An 18,101-nucleotide genomic window follows, 5' to 3' on the forward strand; every position below is an offset into this window, starting at 1 on the left:
ACCAGACTGATACCTGGGATGGCAGGAATGACGTATGAGGAGAGATTGGGTCGATTGGGCTTATACTCGCTGGAGTTTAGAAGAATGAGAGGGGATCTCATTGAAACTTATAAAATTCTAACAGGACTAGATGCAGGAAGGATGTTCCCGATGGCAGGGGAGTCCAGAACCAGTGGTCACAGTCTAAAGATAAGGGGTAAGCCATTTAGGACAGAGATGAGGAGGAATTTCTTCACCCAGAGAGTGGTGAACCTGTGGAATTCTCTACCAGAGAAGGCAGTTGAGGCCAATTCATTAAATATATTCAAGAAGGAGTTAGATATATTTCTTAAGGCTAAAGGGATCAAGGGATATGGGGAGAAGGCAGGGACAAGGTACTGAGTTTGGATGATCAGCCATGATCTCATTGAATGGCGGAGCAGGCTCGAGGGGTTGAATGGCCTACTCCTGCTCCTATCTTCTATGTTTCTAACATGTCCCACTCCTCCGCCGCCCCCCTCCCCTTATATGTCCCACTCTCCTCTCTTCCAATATATAGCTGAATTCATAATAAATACATTATGCAGCTTTAACCTCTTGACAAAAAATGTATTACATCAATTGTAACCGTGAAATACGGTGCAGACCTTTTTTTTGCTCGTAAAATGATTAGGAAAATAGTCTGTTTTGACGGCCAAATGCCTTTATGATGTAGGATATGACAGAGAAGAGTACAGTATTTCACAGATATTTCAAAGTGCATGGCAGCACCACCAGTAGTTTAATACTTCTGCATTATTTCTCCAAGCAGCACTTAGATGTGCAAATTAATAATGCTTTCACAGCACTTAGTCTGAAATTGAAGCTGACTCCATACACTAAATAAATTCCAGTTTATCATGTTCTAGCAGCATGCAAACTGAATGGTCTATGGCTCCTGAAAGCTTAATTATATCATTGCAACAATGGACTGTTGTGAACAGTGACAAACTCAGACTAAAATTGCAGAAAATGCTACAAACATATATTCAGAGTGGAATAGAGCATATGGGCAGTTTGTAAATTTACAAATAGTGTTTGACTGAAGAGTAGCGCACAGGATGATGTATAATGAGCATAATGTCCCGGTACTGTATTTGATCATGAAGCAAGAAAGATTTTATCATGGACAAGGGTCAGGTTCCCCACTGAGCTACAGATGTTCTGCTGCTGACTATATGAACTAAGCGTCAGTTGCTGTGGGCAGTTGTCTCAACAAAATGGAAGACCTGCTATGTATAAACTACTGCAGCAGGACATACATGACGTGTTGTAATACAGATGAAATATAATAGGCAATATGTTATGAGTTTTTATCCGTGCAGGAAACTCGAATTTGTACCCATCATATTTGATCCTGTATGGAACTCTCTAGTCGAGCACTATTTGTGCTAATAAAAAATCTAAATAAGTAACATAAGGGTAATATGCTGCTTTAGCCGATCACTTTTTAATGTTTCATCTGCAGGTACTTAAAGCGGTTAGGTTTTGGTTGCATTTACGAAGGCTGAAGAAAAACTGAAGTTAGGGAAGATATTTCCACATAATGTACATATGCCAGCTGGAAAATGATGTTGCAGTAACTGTTGTGGGTCTGTCACTGCTGCTCTAAACAACTTGGCAAAAAGAAATCTTCAAATCAAGGTCCAGGAACGAATTTTATTTTATTTTTCAGAGACACTTGTGTCTTCAGTTGCGTTTTTGAACACATTGATTATAGGAGTGGTGGGGGGGGGGGGTGGGCGGGGGGGAGTGCAAGTTATCAGTTTTATTAATGAAACTTTGCTATTGACCTTCTGATATCCAGTGACAATTTTGATTTTCAGCTTGAGAAAATACACTTATTAAATTCATGCTAGATTTTTCAAACAAATCTGGTTAAATGCACCAAAAAACAGCGTTACATTTTTAAAGGAGCCTTCCTGATCAAAGATGACAGAGATTTAGGATTATCCAAATTATGGCAGATAGCTGTTAACATTCAATTTATTTCTCTACCTTACAACAGTGACTACACTTCAGAAGTATTACATTGGCTGTAAAGTGCTTTGAGAAGCCTGGAGGTTGTGACAGGCGATATTTGTCAACCACAACTTCTAAAGAGCACCAGTGTGAACATTGTTTGGTTCCCACACCAGCAACCGTTACAGTCTCTCCCTTTCCTCTATCCCTGAGAAATGGAGTAAGATTGTAAATGTTAGAAAACATTTGGCTGCATTTACCTCAACCCATCACAACAAAAAATGGTAACACTGATGGGGAAAAAAAGGATATTTGTAATCTTTCACCAAAACTGGTCTGGGCTCACTCTAAAAATAGATTAGCATAAGCAATTTTTGTAAATCACAAAATTGGCTGTTTTAGTACTAACAAACACTGATGCAGACATACTGCTTTCTTTAAGCTTCAGTATGTATCCCTAATTTCTAAACCAAGTATGTTTTCCACCCATTAATAAACAACTAAGTTTTTAGTTTTGTGTTTAGGTGAATGCTCATATGACTGTATAATGGTGGGTGTACATTAAATTGGATCATTGTGCCTCAGGTGCAGAATTTGTGCAGTGTTCTGTAATTTCAAAGAGGTAATAGTAAATGTTTGTTCTCCAAGCAATATCATATGCTGTCTCACCCAAGTTATTTTTTAGATCTGAATTGATGTAGCGATTCATTAACAACAACTCAATGGTTTCCTTGGTGCCTTTACTTCCTGAAGCAAGATGCAATGCAGTCTGCAAACCATTGGTCTGGGCATTGATGTCTGCTTCATGCTGTAGAAGAAATGAAGCTATTGCTGCATTGTTCCATTTACAAGCACTGTGCAAAGGTGTCCAGCCGTCGACAGTACGAGCATGCACATCTGCTCCGTGAGCTATCAGCTTCCGAACAACCTCTATATGACCATTGTAGGCAGCCCTGTGAAGTGGTGTGTAGTGGTCATCATCTTTAACGTTAACTAGACTTGGATTTTCAGAGAGAAGTCTGCTTACTATTGAAACCTACAATGAAGATAACAAGAAAACAAAACGATTTTAACATTTGTTATTGCACCCATTAATAAACAACTATAAGGTTTGGTATAATAGGAAAATACTGCAAATCTGAAACAACAGAAAATACTGGAAACACTCAGGAGGTCAGGCAGCATCTGTGGAGAGAGGAACAGAGTTAAGGTTTCAGGTTGATGACCTTTCGTCAGAACTGGAAAAAGTTAAAGATGTAACAGATTTTAAGCAAGTACAGAGGCAGGGAAAGGGGGGAGGGGAGAAGAGGAAAGAACAAAAGGGAAGGTCTGTGATAGGGTGGAAGGCAGGAGAGAGTAAATGACAAAAGGGATGATGCTGCAAGGCAAAAGGGTGTGGTAATGGGACATGTAAAGAAACGAAAGATGGGTCTAAAGGAACAACAACAGAAAATGCTGGAAACACTCAGCAGGTCAGGCAACATCATAGAGAGAGAAACAGAGTTAATGTTTCAGGTCGATGACCCTTCGTCATAAATGGAAAAAGTTGGAGAAGTAACAGATTTTTAAGCAAGTGTGGGGCAGGGAAAGGGAGGAGGGAAGGAAAGAACAAAGGGAAGGTCTGTGAAAGGATGGAAGGCAGGAGAGATTAAAAGACAAAAGGGATGATGGGGCAAGGCAAATGGAGATTTTCTCTCACATGGCAGCTGTTGATGATTCTGCCATTGCCATTTACACCTCATCTAGAGTCATCTTTTGTTTCTTAACTTGTCCCATTACCATCTCCTTTTGCCTTGCACCATCATCCCTTTTGTCATTTACTCTCTCCTGCCTTCCACCCTATCCCAGACCTTTCCTTTTGTTCTTTCCTCTCCTCCCCTCCCCCCTTTCCCTGCCTCTGTACCTGCTTAAAACCTGTTACATCTCTAACTTTTTCCAGTTCTGATGAAAGGTCATCGACCTGAAACATTAACTCTGTTTCTCGCTCCACGATGCTGCCTGACCTGCTGAGTGTTTGCAGCATTTTCTGTTGTTGTATAAGTTTTGGTGTTTAGGTGAATACTCATGACTGTATAACAGTGGGTGTACATTAGTAAGGGCTTATTTGTTGCTTATTAATGAAAGCAGCACATTCTTTGATTAATGAAGCCATCTGGCACATCATAGAATACAGGAACATTTACAGCTATTGACAACAGCCTTTTAAACTGCCTTCCTGAATGTAAATACTTTATAAGTTGCAATTGCTAATTTTTTACCCCATGCTGCACTCAAAAATGAATGTGTGACTGCAACAAGGAACAACAGAAAAATAAATTATTAAGAGAGTTATGCCTACATCGATACTTTTTGGATTTCAGATTGGCAGGATATCAATAATGGTGTGCCCCAGGGATTTGCACTGAGGCCTGGTGTTCTATTTGTATAAATGATATGGACATAACAGCAAGAGGAACAATTTTGAAGTTTGTTGGAGATAACAAATTACAGGGCATGGTACACTGTAAGGAATAGAAACATAGAAGATAGGAGCAGGAGTAGGCCATTCGGTCCCTCGAGCCTGCTCCGCCATTCAATGCAATCATGGCTGATCATCCAAATAATGCAGATTACAGGAGGATGTAGTTAGTGGAGTAGGCGGATGTGTGGAAGAGGCAGTTCAATCTAGACAAATATGAAGTAGTGCACATTAGAATAAAGAAGCAAATATACTCTAAATTAGTAAGATCCTTAAGAGTGGAAGAACAGATAGATCTAGCGGTGCAGATTTATAATCTAAAGGTGGGAGTGCAGTTAGAAAAAGTCATTAAAATGCAAATGAGATTCTATGTTTTATTCAAAGGGGCACTGAATCAAAAACAAGTACGTGACACTGAATTTGTACAAGGCATTGGTTCGGCCACAGTTGGAGTACTGCATGTCATTTTGGGCATCGCATTATAGGAAGAGTAACAGATTCATATAAAGGGTAAAGTGAAGTTTCACTAGAATAATAACAAGAATGAGAGATTATTATAGTTATAAAGAAAGGTTGGAAAATTGGACTTTATCTTTTAAACTGGAACAGAGCAGGTTAAGGATGGGAAACTAAGAAAGAAAAAAAGAACGTACATCCTCAGTAAGTCCTAAAGTATTTCACAACCAATTAAGTGCTTTTGAAGTGTAGTCATTGTTGTTATATGAACATATAAGAAATAGGAGCAGGAGGAGGCCATTTGGCCCTTCGAGCCTGTTCTGCCATTCAATAAGATCATGGCTGATCTTCTACCTCATCTCCACTTTCCTGCACTATCCCCATATCCCTTGATTCCCTGAATATCCAAAAATCTATCGATCTCTGTCTTGAATATACTCAATGACTGAGCCTCCACAGCCCTCTGGGGTAGAGAATTCCAAAGATTCACAACACTCTGAGTGAAGAAATTTCTTCTCATCTCAGTCCTAAATGGCCGACCTCTTATTCTGAGACTGTGACCCCTGGTTCCAGACTCCCCAGCCAGGAGAAACATCCTCCCTGTATCTACCCTGTCAAGCCCTGTAAGAATTTTGTATGTTTCAATGAGATCACCTCTCATTCTTCTAAACTCTAGAGAATATAGACCTCGTCTACTCAATCTCTCCTCATAGACAATCCCCCCATCCCAGGAATCAGTCTGGTGAACCTTCGTTGCACTCCCTCTATGGCAAGTATATCCTTCCTTAGGTAAGGAGACCAGTACACAATACTCCAGGTGTGGTCTCACCAGGGCCCTATATAACTGCAGTGAGACGTCTTTACTCTTATACTCAAATCCTGATTTTTGCACTTCAGCCCCATGCTCCTGATCTTTGGTCACCCGGTGCGGAGGGGAGCTGGCAGGTCAGGGGACATAGAAACATAGAAGATAGGAGCAGGAGTAGGCCATTCAGCCCCTCGAGCCTGCTCCGCCATTCAATGAGATCATGGCTGATCATCCAAATTCAGTACCCTGTCCCTGCCTTCTCCCCATATCCCTTGATCCCTTTAGCCTTAAGAAATATATCCAACTCCTTCTTGAATATATTTAATGAACTGGCCTCCACCGCCCTCTGTGGCAGAGAATTCCACAGGTTCACCACTCTCTGGGTGAAGAAATTCCTCCTCATCTCAGTCCTAAATGGCTTACCCCTTATCCTTAGACTATGACTCCTGGTTCTGGACTCCCCGGCCATCGGAAACACCCTTCCTGCATCTAGTCTGTCCAGGCCTGACAGAATTTTATAGGTTTCGATGAGATCCCCTCTCAATCTTCTAAACTCCAGTGAGTATAAGCCCAATCGACACAATCTCTCCTCATACGTCATTCCTGCCATCCCAGGTATCAGCCTGGTGAATCTTCGCTGCACTCCCTCCATGGCAAGAACATCCTTCCTCAGATAAGGCGACCAAAACTGCACACAATACTCAAGGTGCGGTCTCACCAAGGCCCTGTACAATTGCAGCAAGACATCCTTGTTCCTGTACTCGAACCCTCTTGCTACGAAGGCCAACATACCATTTGCCTTCTTAACCGCCTGCTGCACCTGCATGCTTACCTTCAGCGACTGGTGCACAAGAACACCCAGGTCTCTTTGCACTTCCCCTTCTCCCAATCTATTGCCATTCAAATAATAATCTGCCTTCCTGTTTTTGCCACCAAAGTGGATAACCTCACATTTATCCACATTATAGTGCATTTGCCATGTTTCTGCCCAATCACCCAACCTGTCCAAATCGTACTGGAGTTTCACGACATCCTCCTCACAGCATACCCTCCCACCCAGCTTTGTGTCGTCTGCAAATTTGGAGATATTACATCCAATTCCCTCGTCCAGATCATTAATATATATTGTGAACAGCTGGGGTCCTAGGACCGACCCTTGCGGTACCCCACTAGTCACTGCCTGCCACTCGGAAAACGACCCGTTTATTCCAACTCTTTGCTTTCTATCCGCCAACCAGTTCTCTATCCAAGTCAATACCTTGCCCCCAATCCCATGTGCCTTAATTTTGCACGCTAATCTCTTATGCGGGACCTTATCGAAAGCCTTCTGAAAGTCCAAATACACCACATCCACTGGTTCTCCCTTATCTATTTTACCAGTTACATCCTCAAAAAATTCCAGTAGATTAGTTAAGCATGATTTACCTTTTGTAAATCCATGTTGACTTTGTCCGATCCCGTCACTGCTTTCCAAGTGCTCTGCTATTACATCTTTTATAATGGACTCTTAGCATTTTCCCCACTACCGATGTCAGGCTTACTGGTCTATAATTCCCTGCTTTTTCTCTATCACCTTTTTTGAATAGTGGGGTAACATTAGCTACCCTCCAATCCATGGGTACTGTTCCAGAGTCTATCGATTTCCGGAAGATGACCAGCAATGCATCTACTATTTCTAGGGCCACTTCCTTAAGTACCCTAGGATGTAGATTATCAGGCCCAGGGGATTTATCGGCCTTCAGTCCCATCAATTTTCCTAACACCATTTCCCTACAAATACTGATTTCTTTCAGTTCCACCCTTTCATCAGACCCTATGTTCCCCTCCTTGTAGGGCTGCTCCTGGGCCTGGCCAAAGTGGCCATCAACTGGTCCAGGCAGCGGGTGGTCGAGGGGGTCGTTCGGTCCGACTGTCTGCCTCTCTTCCGTGGCCATGTCCGCGTGGCCCTGGAGATGGAGCACGCACTGTCCGCAGGCAAGCTCAAGGCCTTCCGCGACCGGTGGGCACCACAGGGACTAGAGTGCATCATCACCCCCGGCAACCAAATTTTAATTTAAGTTGTTAAGTTTCATTTAATGGTTTTGTTGTTACAGTTTATTTGGTTATTGGTTGCACCAAAATAGTTATACTCAAATCCTCTTGCAATAAAGGCCAACATACCATTTGCTTTCCTAATTGCTTACTGTACCTATATGTTAACTTTCAGTAATTCGTGTACAAGGACACCCAGGTCCCTCTGAACACCAACATTTCCCAATCTCTCACCATTTAAAAAATACTCTGCTTTTCTATTTTTCCTACCAAAGTGGATAACTTCAGATTTCTCCACATTATATTCCATTTGCCATGTTCTTGCCCACTCACTTAGCTTGTCTATATCCCCTTGAAGTCTCTTTGCATCCTCCTCACAACTTACATTCCCACCCAGCTTTGTATCATCAGCAAAATTGGATATATTACATTTGGTCCCCTCATCCAAATCATTGATGTAGATTGTGAATAGTTGAGGCCCAAGCACTAATCCTTGCTGTACCCCACTAGTTACAGCCTGCCAACCCGAAAATGACCCATTTATTCCTACTCTGTGCTTTCTGTCCATTAACCAATCCTCAGTCCACGCTAGTATATTACCCCCAATCCCATGAGCCCTAATTTTGTTTAATAACCCCTTGTGTGGCACCTTATCGAATGCCTTCTGAAAATCCCAAATACACCACATCCACTGGTTCACCCTTATCTATTCTGCTACAACCTCAAAAAACTCTTAACAGATTCGTCAAACACGATTTCCCTTTCATAAATCCGTGTTGACTCTGCCTAATCCTATTATTATTTTCTAAGTGTCCTTAATAATAGATTCTAGCATTTTCCCTACTACTGATATGAACAAATAAGAGCAGTTTTCAAAATTATAGAAAGTTTTGAGAGAGTTAATAGTGAAATACTGTTTCCATTGGATGCCGAAATGGTAACAAGGGGGTATAGACTGAGGATTATCATTAGAAGAGGAGAAACAACATTTTTTTTTTACAAAAAAAGGAAGTTATTGGAACATAGAATCCTTTTCCACAAGTGGCTATTGAGGCAGAGACTATAACATCACTTAAAAAGGAATTGGAAAAATATTTTTAAAGGAAGAAAATAAAAGGATATGGGGGTAAAGGGCAGGGAACTGGGACAAGAGTAGATCATTTCAGTTGAAGAGCTAGCACGTGTACATACACAGGCCTAGAAATTGAGTTTTGGCGCAGCCAGGGCTTTAGCGCCGGAAGTTAGTGCCGGAGCTAAGTCGCGCTGGTCGGGCCCAAAATTCAATAGTTCTGCGCCCAAACGGCTGCCGGCGCTGCTGAGAGCTGTTTGCGCCTGAAAACTGGCGCAACGCGCTGAATTTCGGCGCTATTCCGGCGCTGCGGCGCCCGCTGCGGTGCGGCAGGTTCGGGAAGTGCAGGCCTCCTCCTTCCCTTAAGGAGGAGCTGCCTGCACCCGGCCGCGGCCCGCGAAAATCTTTTTAAAAATGAGCCCGGCACCTCGGACAAGTGCCGGGCTTGCTTCTGTTCCGGGGGGGGGGGGGGGGGAAGTCCGGGGAGGGAGCTGCGGCCAGGCGGCCGGCGGGAAAGCGGCCGGCCGCCGCGGGGCCTTTAATGCGCCGGCGCAAAGTCATGTAAGACTCTGTTGCCAGAGTCTTAGTTGCGGCTGCCACGGGCGAGGCGGCCGCAACTGAATTTCGGCGCTGGGGCCCGTCGGCATGGCAACCGGGACGCTGCGCACACCGATGACGTCATCGGTGCCGGCGCAGCGCTACCGGTCTACCGCGGCGGAAGGGCCCCAGGCAATTTCGGCGCCGGCGCCAATTGCAGCGCTAGGCCCTCTAGCGCCGCAAAATCGGCGCTAAGGGCACTGAATTTCTAGGCCACAATGTTTTACAGGTAAGCTCCTTCTGTGCTTAACTTGTGTCCAAGGTAGTTTGATTTCTTTTGTGGTAAACTACCAAGTGCTGATTCGCATTCTTTATTCAAATCTCCTCCCCACTTGTTACTTCTCCTCTTGTAGCTGTTTCACCATACACCTTCTCCCTCCAGATGGGAAAGAAGCTGGTGGACCGAATGACTGGCAAGCACTTCTACCAGCAGCTGGTTTCACTTCTCCCAATAGGATAATGTGTTGTAACAAACACCCTAGTAAAGACCTTGAGACAAGTTATACTGATTTTTATTCTACTCTTCAAAATCTAAATAAACACTCTGCTGAACAAAAGAATGGATACAGTCTCTGTCTTTAATGTACAGCATGAGGATTTTTTAAGACTCCACTGTGAGCAGCACAGAAATAAAAAGTTAGATTCAATTCAGTAAACTATCCATTTAAAAAAGAATAATTTATTTTTATGCATTTAGATAATCATCATGGGAATATTAAGCTCTTCAAAGCGTGACACAGAAATTTTGTGCAAAGGGAATGGTAAGCATACATCAGTTTAAAGCATGGTACAGGTAAACTATTGTTTCCTAACATTCATGAATTTTCTCCCATTAAAACTGTATTTTCCTTTCTTTTCTCTCATCTGCTCCTCTCCAGAAGGCAGTGACGTACTGGAGTACCCTTCCATACCTTTAGAGCCTAGGTATTCATCTGAAGTTTCAGTGAGGGTTTTACCAGGTTTGCTGCTGATCGTCCACAAAAGTTACAGCGGGAGATTGGGAGAACTCTGTAGAAATTCTCCCACAAGGAATATTGGCAGGCTATTCCCTGTGAACACCATGGCTAAGCCTGATCCTTAATATCCACACATACACCCTCCTGGCAAGGCTTACGGGATAACGATAAGAACGGAGAACCCTAATTTATGTTGTCCCACTTTCTTGGCCAATTCTAGCATTCTATTGCTGTCCCAGATTTTCCAGCAAAATAACAATGAGGCTAATGGCACTCGCCGTTATTTATGCATAAATGGTATAGCAACTTCAGGCAAGTGACAGATGCGTGGTTAAATGCTAATGTCCAAACGTTGCGCCGCTCCACTGTTAGCTTCATGAAAATAACATTTTGCTGTCTTCCTTAGTATTGACACGCATTGAATGTCATAAAGTTGTTGTATTTGAACGGTAGATACAAACTAAACCTGCCGCAGATATTTAGGGCTGGTAATTACAAGCTTAAGCACTCTTAACGATGTGATAACCACGCATCTGTCACTTGCCTGAAGTTGCTATACCATTTATGCATAAATAACGGCGAGTGCCATTAGCCTCATTGTTATTTTGCCGGAAAATGTGGGACTGTCAATCAAACTCTCTGGCACCAAAATATGTGTGGATCTCATTCCTTTAGAAGTTTTTATAAATGTCATTTAAAAAAAAAATCTTACTTTGCCTTTCTGTCTTTGTTCACTCAGATGGCCTGTTTCCCTCACTGTGCCATTATCAGCTTGCACTTTAAGAAAGTTAATGGGCAATTTTTTTTTGATCTGCAGGGTGCGGGGGCAATCTAACTAATGACAGGCACAGTTGGATGCCCTGCTGCGGCAAAATCTGGCCCCATGTAACTCAGCCTTGGGTGGGATGGAACCTAGGATATTCCTGCTCTGTATACTGTAACTGACCATTAGACCACATGGTGCATTTGCCCACTGAGCTATTAAGAAACTATTAAAACTGTTTAAAAATACAATTTTTAGAACTAAAATGTCATTGGCCCGTATTTTCCGATCAGATGCCTCCGATCTGGAAAAAATCTACGCCCTTACCTGAGGATGCCAGAGGTCCGGACATTTCCGCTCCTGGGCCTCTTCTGCTGCACGCGCGCAAAGGCCCAGGTATCCCAGGGACGTATGCGGTTCGCAAGCGTCCCTGGGATCGCATGGGCCATGGGGAACCAATGGAAGAAGGGAATCCCCTTTCATACTTTTGACAGGTCACTCAGCTTAGACCTGTCAAAAGTATGAATGGGGATAACTCAAAAAACACACTAAAACATTAAATAATTTTTTTTTTAAATCACATTTTTAAAATTAGTTAAAATTACATTAAATTAAATATTTTAAACAAATTTAATTTTTTTTAAAAATTAAAGTTTTTTACCGGGGCTAAAAATAAACTTACCTTTTTAAAAAGTATTTTAAAATTATAAATGAGTGAAAATTACTTTTTTAAACTCTTATGCTGGTAAAAGCAGGCCTTACGCCTGCTTTTACCAGGCGTAAGAATTTTAAAGGTTTTCGGCGGGTGGAGGTTCTGCAGAAAGCGGAACACTCTGCCCGCAGAGGCCCTTTTCCAGGGCAGGCAGAGGATCTGTCAAGAGGATTCTTAACAGATCGGAAGTGCCAGTTTTCAGCGCATGCACTTCACATACCTGAAATCGGCACTTGCGAGGCCCCTACGGGTGTGTACACAGCTCTTACACACCCGTAGGCATTGGAAAATATGGGCCGTAATGTTTTTAAATAGCTCAAAATAATTCTAGTATTGAAACAATTTGTTAAATGGAAAAAAAAACATTTTGGGTTTTTCAGTTGCAAGTATACTGATGCAGAAATGTGATAGGCATTTGCATTTGTGATCCCCTATAGAGATGTATTCTTATTACTATCAGTCCATCATGGGGAGGAGAAGTGAAAGATATGCAAAGATCTGGCTACAGATTGCTCTTCTGTCTTGTCCAGGGAATTGGTTTCAAAAACTTCTGTAAATATATGCAGTGATTTCTAGTTATTAATGTATTTGGACCTGATGACTCTTTAAATATTTCGAAAATAGTCATGGACAATCCCCTCTAGGACCTACCTGGTTTTTCTCAGACGCCCAAAGTAATAGACTTGCTGGGTCACTTTCCAATTCTATCTCTTTCTTTTTTAAATAAGCATCACTTTCAGCCTCCTCCTCTTCCTCATCGGACTCTCCTGGCCAAATGCTATGTGTTCTCATAGGTATCAGGTGTCCATGTGTCTCTAACAAGTCCAGTTGATTGAAGTGGTCTAGGAGGTCTGCCAGCCCTTCAGTGTTGCACTCCGGATTCTCATTTTCTTCAGATGTTTGATTTTCTTCTGAAGGCTTTGCAACAAATGACCCTTTCTTTTCCACTTTGGCATTATTTTTCTCTTGTCCATTCATCTTCCTCTGAAATACATCATCATTATCCTAATTAAATAATGGAGATTTAGCTTGAAAATATGAATTCACATTCAACAATGCAACCGAACAAGATCTATCGTGTACCAAAATTCACAATTAGTACAGTCCCAGAATTAATTTCCTTACACCTATTTGTGAAGTGTCTGGCCGTATTTCTTTACTTTTAAAGGCACTATATAAATACAAGCTGTTGTTGTTGGTGAATACAACATATAATACTAAATGGTCCTCTATCTTTGGTGTCAATCCTACTCTATTGGAGAGAATGGTAAAACAATGGTTACAACACTCCGATTCAGCCCAGACAGATAGAAGGATATCTATATTAGCATAACACGCAGTAGCAGGCAAGTAAAAATGCTCTATGTGGGTCCTGAATTAAAAACTAAAAGTGAGGCAAACTGAATGGACTAAATGAGCTTTTTTCTTACCATATGCCTATAGAGCAGTAACACCCGTCACTGACCTCAGTATTTTCTTCCCTTTCCCTCTGCTCTAAGTGATGTAGTTTTGGAGAGGTGGTACACCAAGACAAAAAGTGCAACAGTTTCCCTATCCTGAGAGGATAAAAAGAGATTGATCCTAATCTCCTCAGCATTAAGAATCTGCTGTTACCAGGGGGAGTGATGGATCAACTTTAATAGAACTAAGGAAACTGTGATAAGACCCCTTCCCGACAGCATTCCCTTACTGGAAAAACAAAAACAACACCAACTCAAAGCAGAGACATTACAATAAAAGAGAATGAAGACAGACACTTAGGGAAGCGAGATATTAGAGCTGAAGCATTAAGAGTGGGGATCAGAGTCAAAATTCAGGTGCGAGAGATTAGAGGGAAACAAAACACAAACATAGGAGAACCAGATACAGAGAAACACAGAAATATTTAGCATTATAGAAAAAAAAAACTTGAGAGCATTGTAAGTAGCCATTAAAGGACAAAAGTAATCAAAAATAAGAGGGACAGTACAGATTGGAAGGAGGACTCAAGAAGGAGAAGCACAATGGTTCATAATTTGCTGTCAAAATAATGGTGAAGCTAATCGCGTTCGCCATTATTTATATGCGAATGCTACAGCAACTTCAGGTGAGGGTAGATGTGTGGTTAAATGTGGAAATCCAAAAGTTGTTGTCCAAGATCTGCCACTCCGCCATTAGCTTCGCAAAAGTGGCATCTCGCTGCCTGGCTCCCCATTCAAATGCATTGAATGGCGTGAAGTTGCTGTATTTGTGCTGTAGATATGAACTAAATTCGCCACAGAAAGTTAAGTCTTGTCCATTTCAATCTAAGTACCCTTTTAACGACATGTGGCCTAGAAATTGGGTTGGGGCGCCAAAGTGGCGCAAAAGTCGCCTGAGCGCAGGATTTAGCGCAGCTTTCGAGGCTTTAGCGATCGTCAGATATTCAGTTTCATTGCTGTTCGAGGGACACGGGGCGCGGCTCGAGGCGCTCCGTGTCCCTCTTAGGGCGCTGAAACTGAATATCGCAGCGCAACGTGCCGCAGCGTGTGCACGCTGCGGTACTGCAGGCCTTCCTCCCACTGTTAAGGGGGAGGTGCCTGCAACAGCGCGATCCCTGCTCGCGAGTGCCGGCAAATGAGCCCGGCACCAAGGAGAAGTGCCGGGCTCTCGGGAAATAGCCGGCAATGCCGCGGGGGGGCTGTTTAGGAGGTCGGGGACGGAGGTGCTGGCAGACGGCCACCGAAAAGGCGGCCGCCCCGCACCTCCACCTTAACTTGCGCCGCTGCCGGCACAGTAAGGCCCCGTGAACCGGGCAGCGAGCAGCGCCGTTCGCTACCAAATATCGCGAACGGGGCACGAATGGGGCGCTGCGCACACCGATGACGTCATCGGTGGCGGCGCAGCGCAAATGCCTAACGCCACCATTAGCGCCCCTACTGAATATCGTGGGAGACGCAGCCAGTGGCGCTACAGCCACTGACTGCCTCTTTAGGCGCTAACAGGTGGCGCTACTCACCCAATTTCTCCCCCGATGAGTTAATTACTGCCAGTCAAACTCTCTGGCACTAAAAATTAACTATTACAAGTGTGAAGTCTCATTCCTTCTGGTTTTAATTGTTGTTGGAGATTTAGAAAATTTAAAATTAAAACGGTTTAATTATTTTTCCCTTTTCCTTTCTGTCTCTTTATCTCTCTCTCTTAATCCAATCTTTCTTTCCCATCTTTATTTCTCTTTCTCATGGACGGCACCTCTGACGGTTCAGCACTCATTCAGTATTGCACTGGAGAGTCAGCCTAGATTTTTGTGCTCAAGTCTCTGGAGTGGGACTTGAACCCACATCCTTCTGACTCAGAGGCGATAGTGCTACTCACTGAGCCACGGCTGACACTAAGGGGGTGATTTTGCCAGCCCTGGGGAGGCGAGTAAGGAGGCGGGACTGCCGGGAAAATGGCAGAATCTGGGGGCGGGTACCCATCCCGCCCCCGCCTCCACAGGTAGTTAACAGGCAGTTTTTTTGAGAATCCCTAGTTTCAGCCCTGAAGTGTGGGCTTCCTGACGGCTCTGAACCACGCCAGGGTCAGCGAGGCGGGCCATCGGTCTGCGGGGGTCGAGATGTCCGGTGTGCAGGTGAGTGATGGGTGCATGTGTGCAGAGGTGAGTGTGTGAGTGTGTGAGGGGAGTGTAAAGTGTTTTAATAAGTTTTACTTACCTTTACCTCTTCCTGCAGGCTTCATCCCTTCAGGTCTCGGGAGTCCCTCATCTCACCGGCACAGAAAGCAGAATGGCCGCTGAACTGTCAAAAGCTGCAGCCTTCTGCTTTCTGCTCAGGAGAGATCAAGTGAGCCTGAGTGGAAGGGCTCAGCTTAGAGGACAGATTGTCAGTGTTTTAACAGCTTCACAGAGCCGTCAAACGCTGACATTTCATCTGTCAAAAGCTCTTGACAGATGAAACGTCACTCGCTGATGTCACTCGCTGGGCGGGCTTAACAAGGTCAATCAAGGGAAAATAGCGTGGGTTGGCCACAAGTCGATGGAGGCGAGACTAAAACCCGACACGCAGCAGTCCCCATTGGCAAAATCACCCCTGAAAATACTAGACAGGAGATATTAAGACAGACGACCAAAAGCTTGGTCAAAGGAGGGGAGAGACGTATAGAGGTTTAGGGAGGGAATTCCAGAGCTTAGGGCCATGGCAGCTGAAGGCATGGCTGTCAATGGTGGAGCAAAGAAAATCAGGGATGCACAAGAGGCCAGAACTGGAGGAGCGCAGAGAATCTGGAGGGTTGTAGGGCTGGAGGTGGTTACAGAGATAGGGAGGGGCGAGGCCATGGAGGGGTTTGAAAACAAGGATGAAAATTTTAAAATCGAGTCGTTGCTGGACTGGGAGCCAATGTAGGTCAGCGAGCACAGGGGTGATGGGTGAACAGTTAGGGTACAGGCAGCAACACAGGGGTGATGGGTGAACAGTTAGGGTACAGGCAGCACCACAGGGGTGATGGGTGAACAGTTAGGGTGTAGGTCAGCGAGCACAGGGGTGATGGGTGAACAGTTAGGGTACAGGCAGCACCACAGGGGTGGTGGGTGAACAGTTAGGGTACAGGCAGCACCACAGGGGTGATGGGTGAACAGTTAGGGTACAGGCAGCACCACAGGGGTGATGGGTGAACAGTTAGGGTACAGGCAGCACCACAGGGGTGATGGGTGAACAGTTAGGGTACAGGCAGCACCACAGGGGTGATGGGTGAACAGTTAGGGTACAGGCAGCAGAGTATTGGATGAGCTCAAGTTTATGTAGGGGTGGAAGGTTGGCCAGGAGAGCAAGCATTTAGGCAAGGAAAGCTAGTTGAGTGGTCAGAAGGGTAGGGTTGTAGAGGGAAACAAGGACAAACTACAGTGGGTTGTAGCAGGTGTGAAGGAGGGGTTGGCATAAGGAAGTAGACGAGGCAGCCATGTGGATAGTCACAATCTAAGAATTGAAAAAATCCATAAGCTCCTTACACGGCATTGGAGGTAAGGGGTAAGTGACTGGGGAAGGGCGAAAGTTGGACGAGGTGGCTGGTCGTCGAGAAGAGAATTTGATTGTAAAAGAGGGAGGCACAGATTTGCTGGTTAATAATCAGGTCAGCTGTGGGCCGGTCCTGTCTCCGCCGATTGTTCACATTCTCTGCGCCGGGTCTCCGCCGATTGTTCACATTCTCTGCGCCCGGTCTCCGCCGATTGCTCACATTCTCTGCGCCCGGTCTCCGCCGATTGCTCACATTCTCTGCGCCCGGTCTCCGCCGATTGCTCACATTCTCTGCGCCCTGTCTCCGCCGATTGCTCACATTCTTTGCGCCCTGTCTCCGCCGATGGCCGCGGCTCCTCTGCCGGTTGTGTTTCCGGGTTAAGCCGGAAGGTGAGACGGCGCGGCTCCTCCGGAGATTGAGCTCGAGTCTGGGAGAAGCGTGAGATGGTGAGTGACCGGGCTTGGGGGGAGGGAGGTGTGAGGGCCGGTGACCGGGCTGGGGGGAGGTGTGAGGGCCGGTGACCGGGCTGGGGGGAGGTGACCTGGCTGGGGGGGAGGTGTGAGGGCCGGTGACCGGGCTGGGGGGGAGGTGTGAGGGCCGGTGACCGGGCTGGGGGGAGGTGTGAGGGCCGGTGACCTGGCTGGGGGGGAGGTGTGAGGGCCGGTGACCTGGCTGGGGGGGAGGTGTGAGGGCCGGTGACCTGGCTGGGGGGGAGGTGTGAGGGCCGGTGACCGGGCTCGGTGTAACTCCCGGCCAGTTTGGGTCGTTAAATCCCCGCTCTGTGCAGCACGTGGGCGTTTGCAAAAGGCACCCTGTCTCAGCGTGAAGATTATAAACGGCTTTATTCCTGAATGCATGGCTGCTTGTTATTACTTTCACTGTTAACTTCGTGTTCCCTGTTTTTCCTTTCAGAAGTCAATCCCCGTTTCCAGCTCTTTGTGAAAACTTTACAAATCGAACTGTGCATTTGTTTACTTTTAACAGTCTGACAAGATGAGTACTGGAAATACCCTGTAAGTTATGGAGAAGAGTTTATTGCAGTTCAGTGTGGATTTCAGCATTTAGTTTTGCAGTATTGCCAACCCCACCGCCTCATAAATCAGGAGACAAACTCTTCAAAATCATGAGATTTCGTATAGAAATCACGAGTTGCAATTTTTTTTTAAAACAAACCAATATATATTGACATAACACCAGAAAACGCTGGAAAAACTCAGCAGGACAGGGCAGCATCCGTGGAGAGAGAAACAGAGTTAACGTTTCAGGTCAAAGACCCTTTATCAGAACTGAACTTATTTTCTGT

At 44.7% G+C, this 18,101-nt stretch overlaps 2 protein-coding genes across 8 annotated transcripts in view; one reads left to right on the top strand and one right to left on the bottom strand.

The window, feature by feature from the left end:
* Nucleotides 1-664: 664 nt before the first annotated feature.
* Nucleotides 665-17,213, bottom strand: ankrd49 (ankyrin repeat domain 49). Of its 7 annotated transcripts, none has more exons than XM_085998778.1 (3): nucleotides 17,117-17,213; nucleotides 12,482-12,814; nucleotides 665-3,016 (listed from the first exon to the last, which is right to left on the bottom strand). In XM_085998778.1, the coding sequence occupies exons 2-3, from the start codon at nucleotides 12,806-12,808 to the stop codon at nucleotides 2,552-2,554; spliced, it is 792 nt and encodes a 263-aa protein (XP_085854904.1). In that variant the 5' UTR covers nucleotides 12,809-12,814; nucleotides 17,117-17,213; the 3' UTR covers nucleotides 665-2,551. The 7 variants fall into 7 exon arrangements, with proteins under 7 accessions (XP_085854904.1, XP_085854903.1, XP_085854901.1 ...); XM_085998777.1 differs by having other exon boundaries at nucleotides 17,084-17,167; XM_085998775.1 differs by having other exon boundaries at nucleotides 17,018-17,135.
* mre11a (MRE11 homolog A, double strand break repair nuclease) overlaps nucleotides 17,157-18,101 on the top strand; it is a 94,931-nt gene continuing 93,986 nt past the window's right edge. The window contains exons 1-2 of the mRNA XM_085998770.1: nucleotides 17,157-17,244; nucleotides 17,711-17,811. Coding sequence (XP_085854896.1) covers nucleotides 17,792-17,811 — 20 coding nt within the window. The 5' untranslated portion in view covers nucleotides 17,157-17,244; nucleotides 17,711-17,791. The remainder of the gene's footprint in view (nucleotides 17,245-17,710; nucleotides 17,812-18,101) is intronic.

This window comes from Somniosus microcephalus, chromosome 10, assembly GCF_052327205.1.
Source record: "Somniosus microcephalus isolate GS21.2 chromosome 10, FLI_Smic_1.0, whole genome shotgun sequence".
NCBI classification, from domain to species: domain Eukaryota; kingdom Metazoa; phylum Chordata; class Chondrichthyes; order Squaliformes; family Somniosidae; genus Somniosus; species Somniosus microcephalus.

Coding starts and splice junctions, on each gene's coding strand:
- ankrd49 (XM_085998778.1), bottom strand. CDS start 12,808: ATGAATGGACAAGAGAAAAATAATGCCAAAGTGGAAAAGAAAGGGTCA. Junction 3,017..12,481: donor GGGCGTCTGAGAAAAACCAG/GTAGGTCCTAGA, acceptor TCTTCATTGTAG/GTTTCAATAGTAAGCAGACT.